Below are 17,915 nucleotides of genomic sequence, written 5' to 3'. Positions count from 1 at the left end.
GATTTTAGGTCATTTTTAGAATTTCACGTGGTGCGTTTGGAAAACATTGAGTGGAATAAGAATTTTTCTTGTAATTATTATCATAAATTTCCATCATTCCAAATTTTATATATTTTTTAATGTCATTTAAATTTTTCAAAATTTAATTTAAACAAATTACTTCCTAAATTTTCATCATTGTAATCCATCTTTTTTTTGTTAAAAGAAATAGATTTTAATCAAGTGATTTAAAATTTCCTTAAAAAAATATTTTTCTTCATAAAATGCTTTATCCTAGTGTTCACCTTTTTCTTCTTCATAATTTACATATAAACAAATGTAACACTTTTTTAAAAACATAAACAATATCTACAACTGAAAAAAACAAGATAACATTATTTATTATCTACATACTGATACATATCTGCCAACTTTTATTAACGTCAATCAGATGAATCAACAAGACAACATTATTTAGAAACAATTTCATACAATTCAAACACCTCATCCCATCCATGGCTGCCACACGACAACTTCACTGTTTGATGCGAACAGTTTCTAGAGGTACTAGGTTCTTCGCTGTTGCCACACAATCCAACGCTTCTTCCTCTACCCAAACAATCATCGACAAAGAATACCAACACAGTGCCCACAAGTATATCTTTCTTTTCTTCTTTTCCCACAATTCTTGTTCTTTTCATTTCTATATAGATTGTTCATGAGTTTAATTGATTGTTTAACGTGATGGAATGAAATAAAATAATCTTTTCTGTTTGATGTATTTGTAGCTATCATCCACTTCCCATTGTTTTTGCTCATGCTAAGGGTTCATCTGTGTGGGATCCAGAGGGAAATAAATATATTGATTTTCTATCTGGATATTCTGCGGTTAATCAGGTAGAATTTGAATGGATCTTGCTGTTTTTATCTTTGTAAATTGGGGACTTGATTGTTGTAATTTGTTTCAGGGACACTGTCATCCTAAAATTCTGAAAGCCTTACATGATCAGGCGGATAGGTTGACGGTGAGCTCTCGCGCGTTCTATAATGATCGGTTTCCGGTTTTTGCTGAGTATTTGACAGCCTTGTTTGGTTATGATATGGTACTTCCTATGAATACTGGTGCTGAAGGTGTGGAAACAGCTTTGAAGTTGGCGAGAAAGTGGGGTTATGAAAAGAAAAAAATTCCTAATGATGAGGTATCACTATGAGAATCATGTGTACTAGTAATTGTAATATCTTGATGTTTATCGTTTTTCAAGATTGTCTGATCAAACTAAATATTTGCTTGATAGGATCACTGATATTGATTCAGTCATCGTTGTTGTTATTCGTTGTTTTGAAATATCTTATGCGCAAATATGTGATTTTTTAAAGCTAATTGTGACCTCATTTCAGGCTCTTATTGTCTCATGTTGTGGCTGTTTCAATGGCCGAACATTGGGTGTCATATCTATGAGTTGTGACAATGAAGCTACGCGCGGTTTTGGTCCTTTAATGCCAGGCCATCTAAAAGTTGATTTTGGTGATGCAGAAGCTATTGAACGAATTTTCAAAGGTTCTGAATTGTTCTATGCAGTTGCTTCACTTGTTATCAGTGTATTTTGCTTAGCATAACATATCTTTGATATTTACTAATTGGATTTTCTCCTTGATGGACTGCAGAAAAAGGAGACCGAATAGCTGCTTTTATTTTAGAACCTATCCAAGGGGAAGCAGGGGTATGTTTTGTGAGAATACTTATTTGATTAGCCTGGAAACACTCAATATGTTCCTTTGTATGATATACCGCATAGAACATGTTGAACTTGTTTTGTTTTGAAACCTTATCACTTATTTTTTACGTTTTCGTCGGCCATGTGAATTTCATTGTTACTTCCGTTGTATGGTTTGATCCATTCATGGAGTATAAACTAATAGTTTGCTTGCAAAAATGTGCACAATATGAATGAGTCTTGAAGATACATTCTGTATCTTATTCATCTGTCAAACTGGTTTTTTGTTGTCTGTTTAATAATACTGTATAATATTATGAAAAATATGAAATCTATTTTGCTTCTTCAGATTCCTCTAAAAAGGCTCTCACATTATATAAATGCTTTATTTGTTTGAAGGTGGTAATTCCCCCAGATGGCTATTTGAAAGCTGTTAGAGATCTTTGCTCCAAATACAACGTGTTGATGATTGCTGATGAAATACAAACTGGATTAGCAAGAACAGGGAAAATGTTGGCTTGTGAGTGGGAAGATGTTCGTCCTGATGTAGTGGTTAGTAATCACCGTTACCTGTTGTTAAGTATATATATCGCTTTATTCATTCAAAGTACTTCGCTAAAAACATCATCTTGTCACGACACGGTTAACAAAATATGAATCACGGTCTTCAACTTGAAGTTGAAACTAAATGCTAAGAAATAGTCCTATGTTTGCAACCCTTTTCTGAGTTTATGTTTCCTTCTGGTGCCACTAACAAGAAATATGTTCAAATGTCTTTTGATTCAGATTCTAGGGAAAGCATTAGGTGGAGGAATTATACCAGTTAGTGCAGTTCTTGCCGACAAAGATGTGATGCTTTGTATTAAACCAGGACAGCATGGAAGGTTAAATTTCATTATGATTTTTCAAATACTCCTTTTATTTAATATTTTTTTGTCAATAGTTGTCAAACTTATAAGGTTGTGTTGGAACCTGAAATCTTAGAATATGTAGTTTGTTTTGTTCGGGTTATGCGTGATTTTTGCTTGCTAGTTTCGTTCCAGTTGATTAGAACATGTTGAAAGGTTTCAAGAAGGTATACTCATTATGACATTTGTTCTCAGTACTTTTGGAGGAAATCCATTGGCAAGTGCAGTTGCAATTGCCTCACTCGAAGTGATCAAAGAAGAGAGACTTGCCGAGAGGTATCAATATCTATTGCAAAATCTTATACTGTCAACATATGAAGTTTGAACTGTTCTCTCTGAGATATTGGTGTAAAGTATGCAACTGATTTCTTACTATTGGACAGATCTACCAAAATGGGAGGCGAGCTTCTCGGGCTGCTGCATAAGATTCAGAAGAAACACCCGGACCACGTAAAGGAGGTGCGGGGAAGAGGTTTGTTTATTGGAGTGGAGCTTAACAGTGAAAGCTTGTCTCCCGTGTCAGGCTTTGAGTTAAGCGAAAAATTGAAAGAGAGAGGAGTTCTTGCCAAGTCAACACACGACACAATCATTCGCTTCACTCCCCCACTCTGCATAAGGTAAGAAAGTGATGCAAACAATTATAACAAAGTCTAAGTCAATGTCCCTAATATGTTGTTCTAGGATTTGTTTTAACATGAAGTGATCTTTTCAGCGCGGATGAGATTCAACAAGGTTCTAAGGCCTTGGCTGATGTGCTGGAAATTGATCTACCATTGTTGAAGAAGATGAAGCCAAAAGACGCTGTTCCTCCAGCTGGGCCTAGTCCATGTGATCGTTGTGGTCGAGTTGTGTATGGTTAAAACAAGATAATGAAGGGTTTATGAATTTTATAAAACTTTTGTTTGGAAAAGGATGTCTCATGGGAAATCACAAATGTTGTTTTATATATGAACCAATAGAAGCTACTAATAAAATTTACCATATCATGTTTATGAAATTAAAAAATCTCACTAGGACTGTGAGATCACTTATTCCTAGTGCTGTCTATTCCTGACCAGATCATACAAAAGCATGAACTCGTTGTAATATGCCAGTAAATTTGTGGATCATGAATTGTGTAGAAAGCTCCATTGTTCATAGTATAGTGTTTTTTTTTTTTAAAGAATGTAATCAATATTTGGAATGAATTGAAGGAACATTTTTATCATGGTGATTTCAACTGGATATCAGAATTGCAGATCAAAATCTGTAGTCTCAAGCAAGATTCTCAATCTGTTTAAGTATATTTATTACTTTAAAGGTACTTTGAAAAGAACTTGAATCACATTTCTATAGTTTGTTTATCTAATTCATTGAATAATTAAGCATTTGATTCTCAATGCATTGGTTCCTTTGATGATTTGTATTGTTCAAAAAGATCAGACGATGATCCAGAGTTTCCAATACCAAATTTTTATGCCACAATAAAATGAGAGGGTTTTTAGTAAGCATCAGCATGTACTAATTGTAGTAAAGTCCCCTTTTGTTTCAGTAAAAATTGCCTAAACAATTTTGGTTCTATGCTATCATTTATGCAACCTATATCATCAATATAGTACCTAGTTCTCTCTATAATAACAAGTTATCTTATCACCTTTTATATACCAAACCATCCGACATTAACCTGCTCAATATATTTTTTGGTTCAGTAACCTGCAAACAATCTCCTGCTCCAAAACTACATTCAGTACGGTGGCGATCTACTTGAATCGTCATGTGTTCTTGCGTCTTCTATAACTGCTGTTTCAACTGTCTCGGTGCTTCATCCCTATCCAATAACTCCATCTGAACAGCGGCTACCCGAGTTTCTCCCTGCACCAATCTCGTAATCATGGTTGGCTTGCAACCGTAGACCCATGTCATTCTAGATAAGTCATAAATGAAGAGTATGAAGTACATATTGTTCTCGTGTGATGGCGTCCTCATCGGTCCATAGACGTCAGTATATATCAGCTCCAATAAGTCTTTCGTTCTCCATGTTTTGCCTGTTGAGAAAGGAAATTGGTGTTTCTTACCAAGGAGACACCCTTCATACGCTTCATTGTTCTCCCTTATGCTTGGAAGATCTCTCACCATGTTCTTCTAATGTAGCAACTTCAAGGCATGTGTGCTGAAGTGGCCAAATCTTCGATGCTAGAGCCATGGATCATCAAAGAGGGAGAAGAAATTCTTTGGTTGGTTTGAATTCGGCGACAGGTTGGGTAGATGATGTGGGGTTGATCAAGGAAGAGATCAGGAGCCATTTTGAGAGAAGATTTTCTGAAACTTCCTTTGAGCGGCCTTCTTTGGATGGAATCGATTTTGTGCACCTGTCTAGTGAAGATGCATCCAGTATTGAGACTCGTTTTACTGAAGTAGAGGTGAAAGATGTCATTTGGAACTCAGTGGGAGATAAAAGCCCGGGGCCGGATGGTTTTAATATGGGTTTCTATAAGGTGTGTTGGCCTTTTTTAAAGGATGATATTATGAAGTTTGTCAATGAATTCTTTGAGTTTGCGACACTCCCTAAGGCGGTTACTGCTTCCTTCTTAGCTTTAATTCCCAAGATTGAAAACCCGTGCTCCTTGGATGATTTTAGACCCATCTGTCTAATTGGAAGTATGTATCGTATTCTAGCTAAGCTGTTGGCTTCGAGGCTTAAGAAAGTTATTGGGAGGCTCATTTCTAATTGCCAATCGGCCTTTGTCCCGGGTAGGAATATGTTAGATGGGGTGTTGGTGGTTAATGAGATTTTGGATTTTGCGAAGAGTCAAAAGAGTAGTTGTATGATGGTGAAAGTTGACTTTGAGAAGGCTTATGACTGTGTGGCTTGGGATTTCTAAAGATATATGTTGAGAAGCATGGGTTTTGGTGATAGATGGAGAAGATGGATGGAAGCGCTTGTGTTTAATAGCTCCATGTCTATTCTTGTTAATGGTAGTCCGACGAAGGATTTTGTGGTGTCAAGGGGTCTCCGTCAAGGGGATCCTCTCTCCCCCTTTCTCTTTCTTTTAGTGGCGGAAGGATTGGCGGCCTTAATGAAGAAAGCCTCTCTTTTGGGTGAATATGCGGGTTTTAGTTTGAAGGATGAGGTCCATTTTGAGATGCTTCAGTTTGCGGATGATACTCTCTTAATTGGAGATGGTTCTTGAAATAATTTATGGTGCATTAAAGCGGTGCTTAGGGGTTTTGAGCTTGTCTCTGGTCTTCGTGTCAATCTTTCGAAGAGTCGGTTTTTGGGGATGAATTTGAATTCCGATTTTGTTCATGTTGCTGCCTCCTTTCTTAATTGTATTGTGGGTTCCTCTTCTTTCAGCTTTTTGGGAATTCCGGTGGGTGTTAATCCTAGGAGAAGGGAGGTGTGGAGGCCGATTGTGTCGAGGATTCGGAGAAAACTGGTGTCGTGGAACAATAAACAACTTTCTATTGGGGGGAGGGTGACTCTCCTAAACTCGGTTTTGTCGAGTATTCCAATTTATTTATTTTCTTTCTACAAGGCGCCTAAATGTGTGATTAAAGAGATCATCAAAATTCAACGAGCTTTTCTGTGGGGGCGTAAGGAGGATAAGGAAAAAGTTACTTGGATTGGTTGGGATAGAGTGTGCTTGCCTAAGAAGGAGGGGGGTTTAGGAGTTAAGCATTGTGGGGTTTTCAACCTTGCTTTGCTTTCTAAATGGAGGTGGCGGATCTTGTGTGAGGAGAATTTTTTATGGACTAACCTTCTTTCTTGCAGGTACGGTGATATTAGGAGAACTATGCTCTCCGATTCGGTGTCCCATGGTAGAAACAAAGTCTCTTTATGGTGGAAAGATCTCTGCTCGATTGGTGCGGGCGGGAATACCCTGTTGGATAATTGGTTTCCATCTTCCATTTCTTGTAAATTAGGAAATGGAGATGGTCTTGATTTTTGGCTTGATAGATGGGCGGGTCCTTCTCCACTTTGTGTTCGGTTTCCCTCTCTCTATCGGTTCGCGGAACCCTCATGTGCTTTGGTTAGTGACAATGGTTTTTGGATAGCGGGAGTTTGGGAATGGCGCATTAATTTCCAACAAGGCTTGATTGGTAGTTTGGCGAGTGAGGGTGTTCATGATTTGGTTTCTTTTTTGATTGGGAAATCTCCCACCGTGGGTGTATCGGATTCCTTTATGTGGTGGAAGAATTCAAAGGGTTTTTCTGTTAAAGCGGTTTATGATATGATTTTAGAAGGAAGCTTTCGGGGTCATCGCTTGGAGCCCGAGGTTACTAACGCTTTAAACCGGATGTGGAAAACTAAGATTCCTAGTAAGATTTTGATTTTTGGATGGAGGCTAATTTTGAATAAAATCCCAACAAAGAAGGCTTTGGCGAGACGTCAAATTTTGTTGGATTCTTCTCTTTGGGTGTGTTCCTTTTGTGGGGAGGAGGAGGAAGATTCAAACCATCTTTTCGCTTCTTGTTCCGTTACCCTCCTTTGGTGGTCCAAGTTTTGCGATTGGCTTCGGGTGGATCCGGCTTCTTTTCCGGGTAATTTTTTCCATCGTTTTTTAGCTTTGGATCTTGTTTGTAGAGCCCGCTTTGTGATTGACACTAGTTGGCTTTTTGGTTTGGCTTTTTGTTGGGGTGTTTGGTGTTGTAGGAATGAGATTATTTTTAATGGTGGTTCTTTATTACATTTTGATTCTCTTGGGATGATTAAATTTGTAGCTTGGGATTGGTTAAACTCTTTCTATAAGGTAGGGGATTCTCTTGTTTGGTCGGATTGGTGCGATAATCCGGCCATTTGTATTGGGAACCATTAGTTGAGTTTCTCATAGGTAGGAGCTTCTTTTTGGTTTTTCTTGTTGTAATCTTGGGATAGCACCCCTTGTGCTCTTTAATTCCATTTTGCTTATCAAAAAAAAAAAAAATCAACTTGTACCTTCATGACAATGTTAGTTGCATATTTCAAATTTAGCGGGAAGCTTCTGTTGCTCTTCTCCAACTTCACTTTATCCCAGCCCTTTTATTTTAGTCGTCAAAGATTTTGCATACACCTCCTTCAAAGTGAAGTGTGCAGCCTCTCTCCATCATTTGACCAATGCTTAGACGATTTTTTTTAGGCTGGGAACTAGTAAGACATCATGGATGAGTCGTGTACCTTTATTTGTCTCCTCCATGACAATGCCTTCCTTTTTGATTCTCCACACTGCCATTTCCGAATCGAACTTTGACTTTGACAGACTCGTCCATACTTTTGAAAATAGTCTCATCCTTGGCCACATGATTTCAGCAACTATCCAAGTACCAACTTTCTCATTTTTCTCTGATTGAGTCTTGAGTGGCATAAGACATACTTTGTTCTTGATCTTGCTCCTCTGCGATATTAGTTTGGTGCTTATTTTTGTTGTGATAATTTTTCTCTATGTGCTCGAACTTCTTGCAATGGTTGCATTGTGACATATGACAGTACCAACAATATTTCTCTCCATGGCCTAGTGTTTTGCATATATTGCATGGAGGATTTTTATCTGGTCTGTTCTTGAGGAAATTTCTAAAAACTTCTCTTCTCTTTTTCTAGAAGTTTTTCCGTAATTTTTCTTTACTCCATTTTCTTTATTTTGCAGCTGAAATTTGAGTTTTTAGTGGAAGGCATTTTCAAGTGTATCTTCTTTATGCCTATACAGTGTTTGCTCATATGCTTCAAAAGAACCCATTAGTTATGCCACTCACAGAGTGGACAAATCTTTGATTTCCTCAATCGTTGTCATGATTGGGTCAAGCTTTGGAAAAGTAGTAATTAGAATTTTAAAAACAAATTTCTTGTTAAGTATATTCTCTCCAAAAGCTTTCATTTGATCAATTATTTCTTTAAATTTAAAATAGTAATCTTTAACTATCTTAGACTCCTTCATCTTTAATAGTTAAAAGTCTCTTCTTAGAGATTGAAAATTAACGACACGTACCTTGTTACTTTATTGTAGCTTCTCCTACAACATGTTCCATGTTTTTTTGGCAGTCTTAACTCCCATAATTTTAGAAAAATTGCCTCAGTCACTGCTTGTTACAAAGTGAACAAAGCCTTTGAATTTTTGTGTTTACTTTTCTTCAACTCTTTTTTTCGAGTTGCATTAAGAGCTAACGTATCTGCGGGAGCGGTAAAGCCTTTTTCTCCTATGTCCCATAAATTTTGAGATGAAACAAATGTCTCCATTTTAACACATAAATCTTAATTTTCACCATTGAAAATAAGGATAAAAATAGATGATCATTGAGTGGTGTTATTCATAATTTTGAAAAATTATTGTAGTGGGTTAATAGTGCAAAGGAAATTTTTAGAAGTAGTTAGAAATATTTTAGAATAGTAGATAGGTAATATAACTATGCTCATTGTATAACACTGTATTTGAATAGTTGATAGTTTTAAAAAAAATTATTTAGAAAGAAGGCTATAAGAACAATATGATTATGGTTATATTGAAATAGGAGGGAATGCCATTGGTTTTTTAAAGATCCAATTGCCTATTTATAGGCTTTCAAGTAATTAACCTCTCAATAATAGTGAATATTTTTTAATTATTTTAGATTTTTTAAATATTTCATAGTATCATAATAATTCTTGATTTATTTAGCATTTACATACACAATATATCTAAGAGAATTCTAAAACTTTTACTCCCTCCGTCTCATAATAAATGTCCTATTTGAGCAATGCGCGGTTTTTAAGAAAATGATTGGATGTGTTGGTTTTAGTAAAAAAGTTAATGTCATTTACTAGAATACCCCTATTAATAGTAGTTGAATAACGTGAAAGTTACTAAATAGGGGTATAATAGTGGAAAAATAATAATGATTGATGCATTGGAATTGTAAATGGACAATTAATTTGAGACAAGGAAAAAATGCAAATGAGACACTTATTATGAGACGGAGGGAGTAGCAATTTCAACCTAGTGTTGTTTTTTGAAATCAAATGGAGGTAAACGCAAGGACTGTTTTTCAAGAAGATGTTGTGAAAGCATTGAATAATATGTAGAAGATTGAAGCACCGGCTAAGTTATTATTCTTTGGGTGGAGAGTTATTTTTAATAGAATATTTGAAGAAGAGTTGTTACGTGGTTAGGGCCTGTCGAGGAATTGACTATGGAGGAGTACAAGTTCTTTTTCTTTCACGTTGACAAAATTAACCATGCTTTGAAGAGGAAAGTTTTAGGTGTCATTTGGCTAGTTTCGATATGGAGTTTGTGGTTATTGAGAAACGATTTTATCATCAATCAGGTTGCTCCTTCTTTTGATGATTGTATGTCAACCATTGTGTTTAGATCGTGGATATGACTTTCCTCTTGCTGTTTTTTAAAAGATGGTTGTAACTTTTACACATAGAATACTCTTTCTCTTTTTTGTTTTGTTTTGGGAGGTAGAGATTATCCGATTTGTACTTTGGATTGAGTATCCTTTATATTCTGATTTTAATAGATCTCTTGCTTATTTAAAAAAAAAGGACGCCTTTTCTTCTGCATGAATTGAAAATTAAATGCACAACTAAGTCTCTTTTATTTTACGACATATTGCTGCAAACTCCTCATTTCATGAAAGAACCAAACATATAGATCTACACAGTCCATTTGATTCGTGTAAAATTACAAAAAAAAAAAGTTTGCTCCATCGGCTGCCAGTTACATCAACACATCAGCTAGCCGAAGTCTTCACCAAAGGATGTTAATCTCTTTCTTTTTCTCATTCCCAAACTGGATCTTCTTGATATAGGTTGACCACATTTTTACTAATATAGTGTACGGGAAAAAGTTGTACCTAAAGTATTATAGGAGGCATAGAATTTAAAAAAAAAAAAAATCATAATTCGCCCATATTCACTAGGGTTTATGAAAGTCCAAGAAAATTTCTCATCATAAGAATTAGATTTAGCTTCTTCCAGTGGACAGAGTTCTTTCCCAGCAATGCAAAAAAAAAAAAAAAGGCAAAAAGTAAAATGAGATGTCAAATTAAGTAGCTTTTACAATTCTCCAAACCACAATGATCTTTGCACACAGACATAAATAAATAAATATATTTAATTATATCCAAAAACACTGAACCAAATTGAATGACTTCAAAATAAAACCCACAAGAAAAAAACCAACAAGCCAACAGCTAGCATATCAACTGTTTTGGTGAAAATAAGCTTTAACAGGAACCACATCTTGCTGCTAGTACTCCATTTTTTTGAAGTCCTACATCAAACAACACAAAAGAATAAAACAGAATTCACATTAGTAACATACTTGTATATTAACAAATGTAATATGCTTATGCTATGCTAGCAATTAATTAAAAAAACTTGCATTTATTTACATGTAAATATCATAGTACTATTGCTTAACCATGTGTTGTCTGCCACTTAGGAATTAGTTCCTTGAAATAAGGCATTATGCATGAAAAGGTCACTCCAATCCAACCCTAGTGTTTCTTTATGTGAGACTTTGTTCTTTCAATAAATATTTAGGTGAATTTTACCTCTCTAAATTAATTGTCATAGATATAAGTAGATACTTTCATCACATTTCATTTACTTAAACTATTCAAATTCTCATAATCTGATAGAACTCTCTAAAATTTGTCTACTTAAAATGAGAATAATAACAATCACACAAAAAATTTGGAAAATCCCAAATTAATATTACAGATAAAATATAATATTCAAATTTGATCATCTTTTGACTAAATGTCTGACTTATAAATATTTATAACTAATGATATTTCAAATTCATCACAAACTCCCAAATTTTTTAAAAAATAAATATTGAAATTATGAATGAAAATGATAGTATAATCATATTTGCATTTTTCAAGTAGAGGAACTTGATTAACTCTTCTAAGTTATTGTATAAGGATTTTTTCTACTAGATCAATCTCAAACTTGTTTTCATAGGGTGTGGGTGTGGAGAAGGTGGACAGACACATTATATATCTCATCATCCTAGTATGATGTCTCTAATGGATGAGTTTCCCTAGGTTTTTATCTCAAATCAACAACATTTCTCTAAGTTTCTTTTGATATGAAATCAACAACATTTGAATATTGCTACCTTAGGTCAATAAGTTGGTGATGGATGGACTTTTTTGTATGAGAACAATGGTTGGCCGTAATTGAAGGGATAACCTTGAGTTTTACTCAAAAGGAAGAAGGTCCCGACTTCACGACTCAACGAGCTAGTTCATTGTTAGCCCAACTTATGAGGCTAAGTCGGCCCGACTTCACTATCCACTTAAGGAAATCAATTAAAAACCAATTCACAAGTCTAAAAGAGCTAGACTAAAACAACAACAACTAAATTTTATTATACTAAGTAAGATCTGCTATATAGATCAACTTCTACCATAAAATTTTGAGAGAGCTAGACTCAGACAAAGATAATTACAGTTCTTTCCTTATAGATCAACTCCTTTTATAGGTGGTTCTTAGAAAAGTCATTGAAATTTCTTTGTATTTTCTACTAAATGAATTATTGGATAGCTTATATACTTAGATAATATATAGATTTGATTCAATAAATTTAAAAAATAGTTTTATTTTATAAATAGAACAAAAGATAATAATGATACATAATTTTCCACTAAAAAAATTATGGTCAAAGATAATATTCTCATTTAGTAAGAAACATTTTTGTCTTCTTCACTTCTTTTTAAATGACAAATTAATAAATATAAAGAAATTACATAAGAGCACTCTAACAAAACAAAACAAAAATAAAATAAAAATATCATTGAAGATAAACACAAAAGAGATAATGTTTACAATAATACTTAAAATTTCAAACTTCTTATTTATCTCTCATTAGTATAAGTAAAAAAGATGTTTCAAATCTTGATAATTATTTTTGAATGTTTTAATGTAGGTATTTCTAATAGACAACTCATTTAATTTATAAATATTTAATGCGGATAGTTGAGTAAATTTTTTATTAATCTCAACAAAGATAATTTAGTAAATTTAATTTGTATTTTATATAAAATTTAGATAATCATTACATATAACTAGCCTCTATAATTTCTGTAAAAAATAAAATTTATTTATAACACTAGTGATCAGGAAAGAATAGTTTTTAAAATTTCTAAAAGACAATGCCATTAAATTGATACAAAGACAATCTCATTACTAGTTTTTTTTAACAGAATCTCATGTTTTGTGCCTAATACAACTTTGATGGAATAGAAATTTGAATTTTTCACATTTCCCAATAACGGCTTCTCAATAGAACCAAGTTATAAAAGTCAGTTTAAAATTCATATACTCTTACTTTTACATCTCACAACTATAATACAAATTAAAAGAGTTTTAATAAACACTAATTATATGTTAATTCAATTTAAAATTTTGAAATTAATTTAAACAAAATTCATCTTTTTTTTTCTTTTTCATATATATAAATATAGGGTAGCTATTAAATAGGGTAGCTAGTTTAAGAGACTGTTTCTCTCCATGAATTAGTGTCAGAAATGAATTGTTTTCCTACGTGCATGGACCTTTCAACTTCAAACATAGTGAAAAACAATGAAAAAAACCCATCAAACCCATGTGTGATAGTTAACCTAGCTACCCTATTTTCCTAGCTTGCAGAACCTGAACAAACCAGGGTCATATCAAGTGGGTGCACACAGTAATTAAATTAGGATCCTAAACTAACCAAAGTTAACCCCATTTAGTTACATTTTAGTACTTTAATCCCATTGAGTCACTAACACATGGTTTGTGTTATGCCACATTGCACATCACTGACATGCTATTTAGGAGGGAACCAATAAGAGCACTATAATAAGGAGACAACCAGCCGATACAATACAATTCAACAACGTTATTCACTCCAACCTATGTAGAATAATGAATCTAATCAAACAAAAAGACATCACTAAATACACCATTTTATGACCAATAACCAACTTGTCTTTACTTTTTTATCTTTCATCACCTAGAAAGTTGAAACCACTCACTCACACAACACACAACACACAATAAACAACAACATTAACACACAACAATGTTGTAGTACTATGAAAGGTTAATACTAATACTAATAATAATAATAAAGAGAAGAAAAAAAAAAGTAGAAAATTTTGTTTTTTTTTGTTATGACTTATGACTTATGACATACCTGGAGGAAGAAAATGGAGGGTTTTCAGTTTTTGGGTTTTCCTTTCTGATCTGAGTAGAGTTGCAAGCTGCTACCATCAAAAACAGATGAAAATGGATGGTTTTGTTGAATCTGGTGATGGTGATGATGATGATGATGATTATTCTCCATTGTAGTAGGAGCAGGTGAACCAGAAGCAGGAGAGGAAGAAGTGGAAGCGCCACCGCCTCCTCCTCCTGCCATGAAAAAAGGTAGATTGTTGGATCCGTCTAAAGATGAAACTGAAAACCTCTGAAGATGAGATAAAAGAGACGGTGAATTGGACTGAAGGGTCCCCCTATTGTAACCAGCAAGGCCCGATGAGATCGTAAAGTTGAGATTATAATCGTTATTATGGTTGTTCCCGCTTGGTTGAGTAGAAGAAGAAGTGACCACGTTTTGCATCACATGATCAGGTATGAAAGAAAACTGATGCTGCATCTGATGCTGATGCTGATCTGCAGAATGGTTTTCACCGCTACTGAACGGTGAAACTGAGTTGGACATTGTCATGGATTGATGATCATGAAGTGAATGTCCTAATTGATGATGTTGTTGATGATGATGATGTGTTCTTGATGATGAAGGAGTTCCTATTAGCACTGGACTAAAGTAATGATCCATTGGTGCTGAAGAAGAACTCCATTGCTGTTGTTGCTGCTGTTGTTGTCGAGCTTTGTTGAAGAAATTAGCTTCTTCAACTGACCTTCTTGGACTCCTTGCAGCTACATTGTTGATTCCACCGGTAAGAAGTTCGGTGAACGAAGCCGTTTGAGAAATCGAACAAGAGTTAACATTAACATTCTGGTGTTGATGATGTTGATGATGAAGAGGATTAACACTTACACTAACACTATCATGATTTTCTTTTTCCTTCTCTTTCGCCGTTCTTTCTCTCGCTCTCTCCCTCGCCTTAACCCGGCTGACACGAACATCAGATCTCGAAAGCGATAAACCCGAACCCTTACTAGTCTCAGAAGTGCTACTACAACCAGATTTAGACAAAGAAAGATTCTGACTTTGATTTTGATGATAATTGTTGTCACCATTATTCTCCACAACCATTTCAGCATCATGAGATGAATCAACACCACCTTGTTGATCACTAGGATCAGTGAACAATGAGTTGTTGAGTGAAGGTAATTCTGAAATAGCATCAGAAGCAGATTTTATAAGCCATTCAACAGCTTTACTAGGTTGGTCATAACCCAACCTATCTTGAAGATCATAGAACTGAATAGCTGTTGTAACAGAAAGCCTAACCCTTCTGTCTCTTAAACCCTTTGAAGTCATAACCTTGCTGTGCCTATCTTTTCCACCAGAAGCTCTTGACACCCTTATGATCCTAGAGGAATGATGGTGCCAACTATTGAACCTGTTCAAATTCCCATTCTCTTGTTCATTTTCAACTCTTGGGAATTTACATGAATTTTGTGCTTGAATCTCATCCTCCTCCTCCATACCAAAATCATGCCTTTCCAAAAACAAACCAACTTGGCCTTTTTTTTCTTTCTATCTCTATAGAGAGAGAGAAAGAGAAAAGAGAGAGAGAATGTGTGTGTTTGTGACTGTGGGGTTAGCTATTAGCTAGCTAACATGTCCTTTGCATTGATGATGAAAATTCAGAGACTTGTTTGGCTGTATAGTGATAATAAAAAGGACTTTTTTTACACTCTCTGATATATCACAGTCCAAGTCAGGAGGACCTTGTTTAGCTTTTTGCAGTTTTGCAGAACAAAACGCTTTCAAAAGCAAAACACTGAAACCACTTCCTGCAAAACTCAAAACCAAACACACCATTAAGAACCAAACCAAACACAATTAAACAGCATTCAATTTCATAAACAAAAAACAAAACTAAAATACACTATCTATAGTACAAAACAGATAAGATCTAAGTATGTTTAGCATCATTCATAGCATAGCATAAAATAAAACCTCTTCAACATAGCTACATAGCATAGAATAGAGCCTAAAAAAAACCTATATCATTTCATGAAAATACTCAAAACTTATAGACCCCTATACATATTTGCACCATAGATCTGAAGCCTTCTGCTTTGTTTTTAAGCTGAAAAAAGCAGCAAAATTTGAACCAAACCCTTAATAGTATTTATAGCTTTTGCTTTTTCATGTCCTGAAAAATACCATACATTATTCCAATATACATAACAGTGACAAGGTTTTGAAATTCTTTTTTTTTTTTTGATGAAACACTTTCATAAATAATTAAAAAAAAGTTGAAGGGTACAAAATATAGAATACAATACAACTAGGTTATTACATAGAACAATGTTTGGTCGGAGTTTTTGACAGGTGTTAACCTCATAAACAAAGACAGAAAGAAAGAACATAAACCCAGTTGTTATTGCTGTTGATTAATCAACAACTTCTGTGTCCCTCAAACAGCTCACAGATCTGTGTACTTGTTTTATGATATACTGGTTGTTCCATTGAAACAAAAAATATATATAAATTGAAGTTCCATTATTATTATTAATTGTAAAAAACAACACTTTTCAGATCACAAGTAAAACCCCATTAACCCAACAAAAAAAATCCATGAATATAAAAAAGACAAGACCTTCTTTGCTGCCTGATTTTCAGGGAATTGCTGAATTTCTGAAATTGTCTAGGATAAAAAAAATTAGAATTATTCTTTTTCTTTTTTTCTTGGGGAAGAACTTCAACATATATAATAAAAGTATGTTAACATTTAGTTTGATTAACACTTACAGATTTTTTTTTTTTGTTGAACAAGTAAAGTATAGTGAGAGAGAGAGAAAGAGAGTGAGGTGTGTACAAGAGAAGAATGGTCTAGGGTTGGTGAGAAACAAAAAGAGAGTGAATATATATATATATATATATGAGAATTGTGTGATGTGTTTGGATGGAAAGAAAAAGAAGAGAAAGAAAGAAGATGATGATTAAGAAGGAGAAAGATTTGAAGTCGCCATTGAAACAATGAACGAGCTTATCGGAAAAGACCAGACACGGTGCTGTTACACATATTGTATGTATCTTATACTCTTTCTAATTTGTCCTTCTTTTTTCTTATATTTACTTCAATACCTTATCTATTCTAATAATTGTCTAGTATTATACAACTCTCTTACAATTTACAAATGTTTCATCTATATTTCTATTTTAATATTTCAAATAAATAATAATGTAATTTATTTTATGAATAGTTTAATGATTAAAATTTCACCTTTTAAATTAAATGAGTGGATATTAGAAATTCAAATTTGTGATTATGTAATTAGTTGTTAATATTATAAATTTTTTTATTAAATATATTTTTTCTCTTTTATATTTAATTTAATTTCAGATCTATTTTATTTGTTAACTTTTAAGAAGATTATTGGAGAGTTTAAAGGTTTTGGTATTAACGGGAGTTAGGTTTTGGTATTAACGGGAGTTGTGTAGTCGATATTCTCCAATTTGCGGATGACACATTTATTATCGGTGAAGGTTCATGGAGACATGTTTGGACTATGAAGGCGGTTTTGAAAGCTTTTGAGTTGGTATAGGGCCTTGGTATAAACTATCATAAGAGCAAGTTAATTGGGATAAATATTAATACTTGGAGGCCACTTTTTTTGTTCTTTCTTGTAAAGTCGAAGTTAGTAATTTTTCTTTCCTTGGTATCATTGTTGGTTGTAATCCGAGGAAATTAACGACGTGGCACCCTCTTTTGTCAAAGATGGAGAAGCGCTTATTGGGTTGGAAAAATCGGTTTCTTAGTTTGGGTGGTAGGATAATTCTCTTGAAAGTTATTCTTAGCTCTATCTATTTTCATCATGTCTTTTTATAAGATGCCGACAATGGTTGTTAAGGAGGTTTCTAGGATGCAAAGTAATTTCTTGTGGGGAGACCCCTCGTAAAATTGACACAAGTTCTGACGCATTTTTTAGTAGGGCTACCCCGTACAGAATTAACATAAGTTCATACGAGCTTTTCGCTAGTGTCTATCCCTTGCAAAGCTGACACAAGTTCTGATGCACTTTTGAAAAGTTACACATTTTGAAAAACACATTTTAGGTTTACGTGGGGTACCCCTCCCTCGCTAAAGCAAAAGTTGAATTTTGTTGGGGGCTACCTCCACAAATCTTCAACCAAAAAAAGCGCCAACAATTTGAACTCACCATTTATTTTTCCTTCTCAAGTTT

General features: G+C 34.2%; 2 protein-coding genes across 3 annotated transcripts; one reads left to right on the top strand and one right to left on the bottom strand.

Annotated features, from left to right (window-relative positions):
• Nucleotides 1-359: 359 nt before the first annotated feature.
• On the top strand, nt 360-3,809 carry LOC131603533 (ornithine aminotransferase, mitochondrial). Its single transcript, XM_058875873.1, has 10 exons — nt 360-634; nt 768-876; nt 948-1,178; nt 1,378-1,537; nt 1,645-1,700; nt 2,094-2,246; nt 2,481-2,578; nt 2,798-2,878; nt 2,986-3,219; nt 3,315-3,809. Exons 1-10 carry the CDS (start codon nt 495-497, stop codon nt 3,460-3,462), a joined length of 1,410 nt encoding a protein of 469 aa, XP_058731856.1. The 5' UTR covers nt 360-494; the 3' UTR covers nt 3,463-3,809.
• Nucleotides 3,810-10,575: 6,766 nt separating this feature from the next.
• LOC131603532 (transcription factor TCP2-like) lies at nt 10,576-16,771 on the bottom strand. 2 transcript variants are annotated; one of them, XM_058875872.1, is made up of 4 exons: nt 16,480-16,771; nt 16,328-16,375; nt 13,726-15,515; nt 10,576-10,806 (listed from the first exon to the last, which is right to left on the bottom strand). In XM_058875872.1, exon 3 carries the CDS (start codon nt 15,202-15,204, stop codon nt 13,750-13,752), a length of 1,455 nt encoding a protein of 484 aa, XP_058731855.1. In that variant the 5' UTR covers nt 15,205-15,515; nt 16,328-16,375; nt 16,480-16,771; the 3' UTR covers nt 10,576-10,806; nt 13,726-13,749. The 2 variants fall into 2 exon arrangements, with proteins under 2 accessions (XP_058731855.1, XP_058731854.1); XM_058875871.1 differs by lacking the exon at nt 16,328-16,375.
• Between the last annotated feature and the right edge of the window lie 1,144 nt (nt 16,772-17,915).

The sequence above is a fragment of the Vicia villosa genome, linkage group LG5 (genome assembly GCF_029867415.1).
Source record: "Vicia villosa cultivar HV-30 ecotype Madison, WI linkage group LG5, Vvil1.0, whole genome shotgun sequence".
Classification (NCBI taxonomy): domain Eukaryota; kingdom Viridiplantae; phylum Streptophyta; class Magnoliopsida; order Fabales; family Fabaceae; genus Vicia; species Vicia villosa.
This window is presented reverse-complemented; position numbering and strand designations above follow the sequence as displayed.

Excerpts from the sequence above, each read along its gene's own strand:
- LOC131603533 (XM_058875873.1), top strand. The coding sequence starts at position 495 with ATGGCTGCCACACGACAACTTCACTGTTTGATGCGAACAGTTTCTAGA. Across the intron at positions 1,538-1,644 it reads TATTGAACGAATTTTCAAAG|AAAAAGGAGACCGAATAGCT; the intron begins GTTCTGAATTGT and ends GATGGACTGCAG. Across the intron at positions 2,879-2,985 it reads GAAGAGAGACTTGCCGAGAG|ATCTACCAAAATGGGAGGCG; the intron begins GTATCAATATCT and ends ACTATTGGACAG.
- LOC131603532 (XM_058875872.1), bottom strand. The coding sequence starts at position 15,204 with ATGGAGGAGGAGGATGAGATTCAAGCACAAAATTCATGTAAATTCCCA.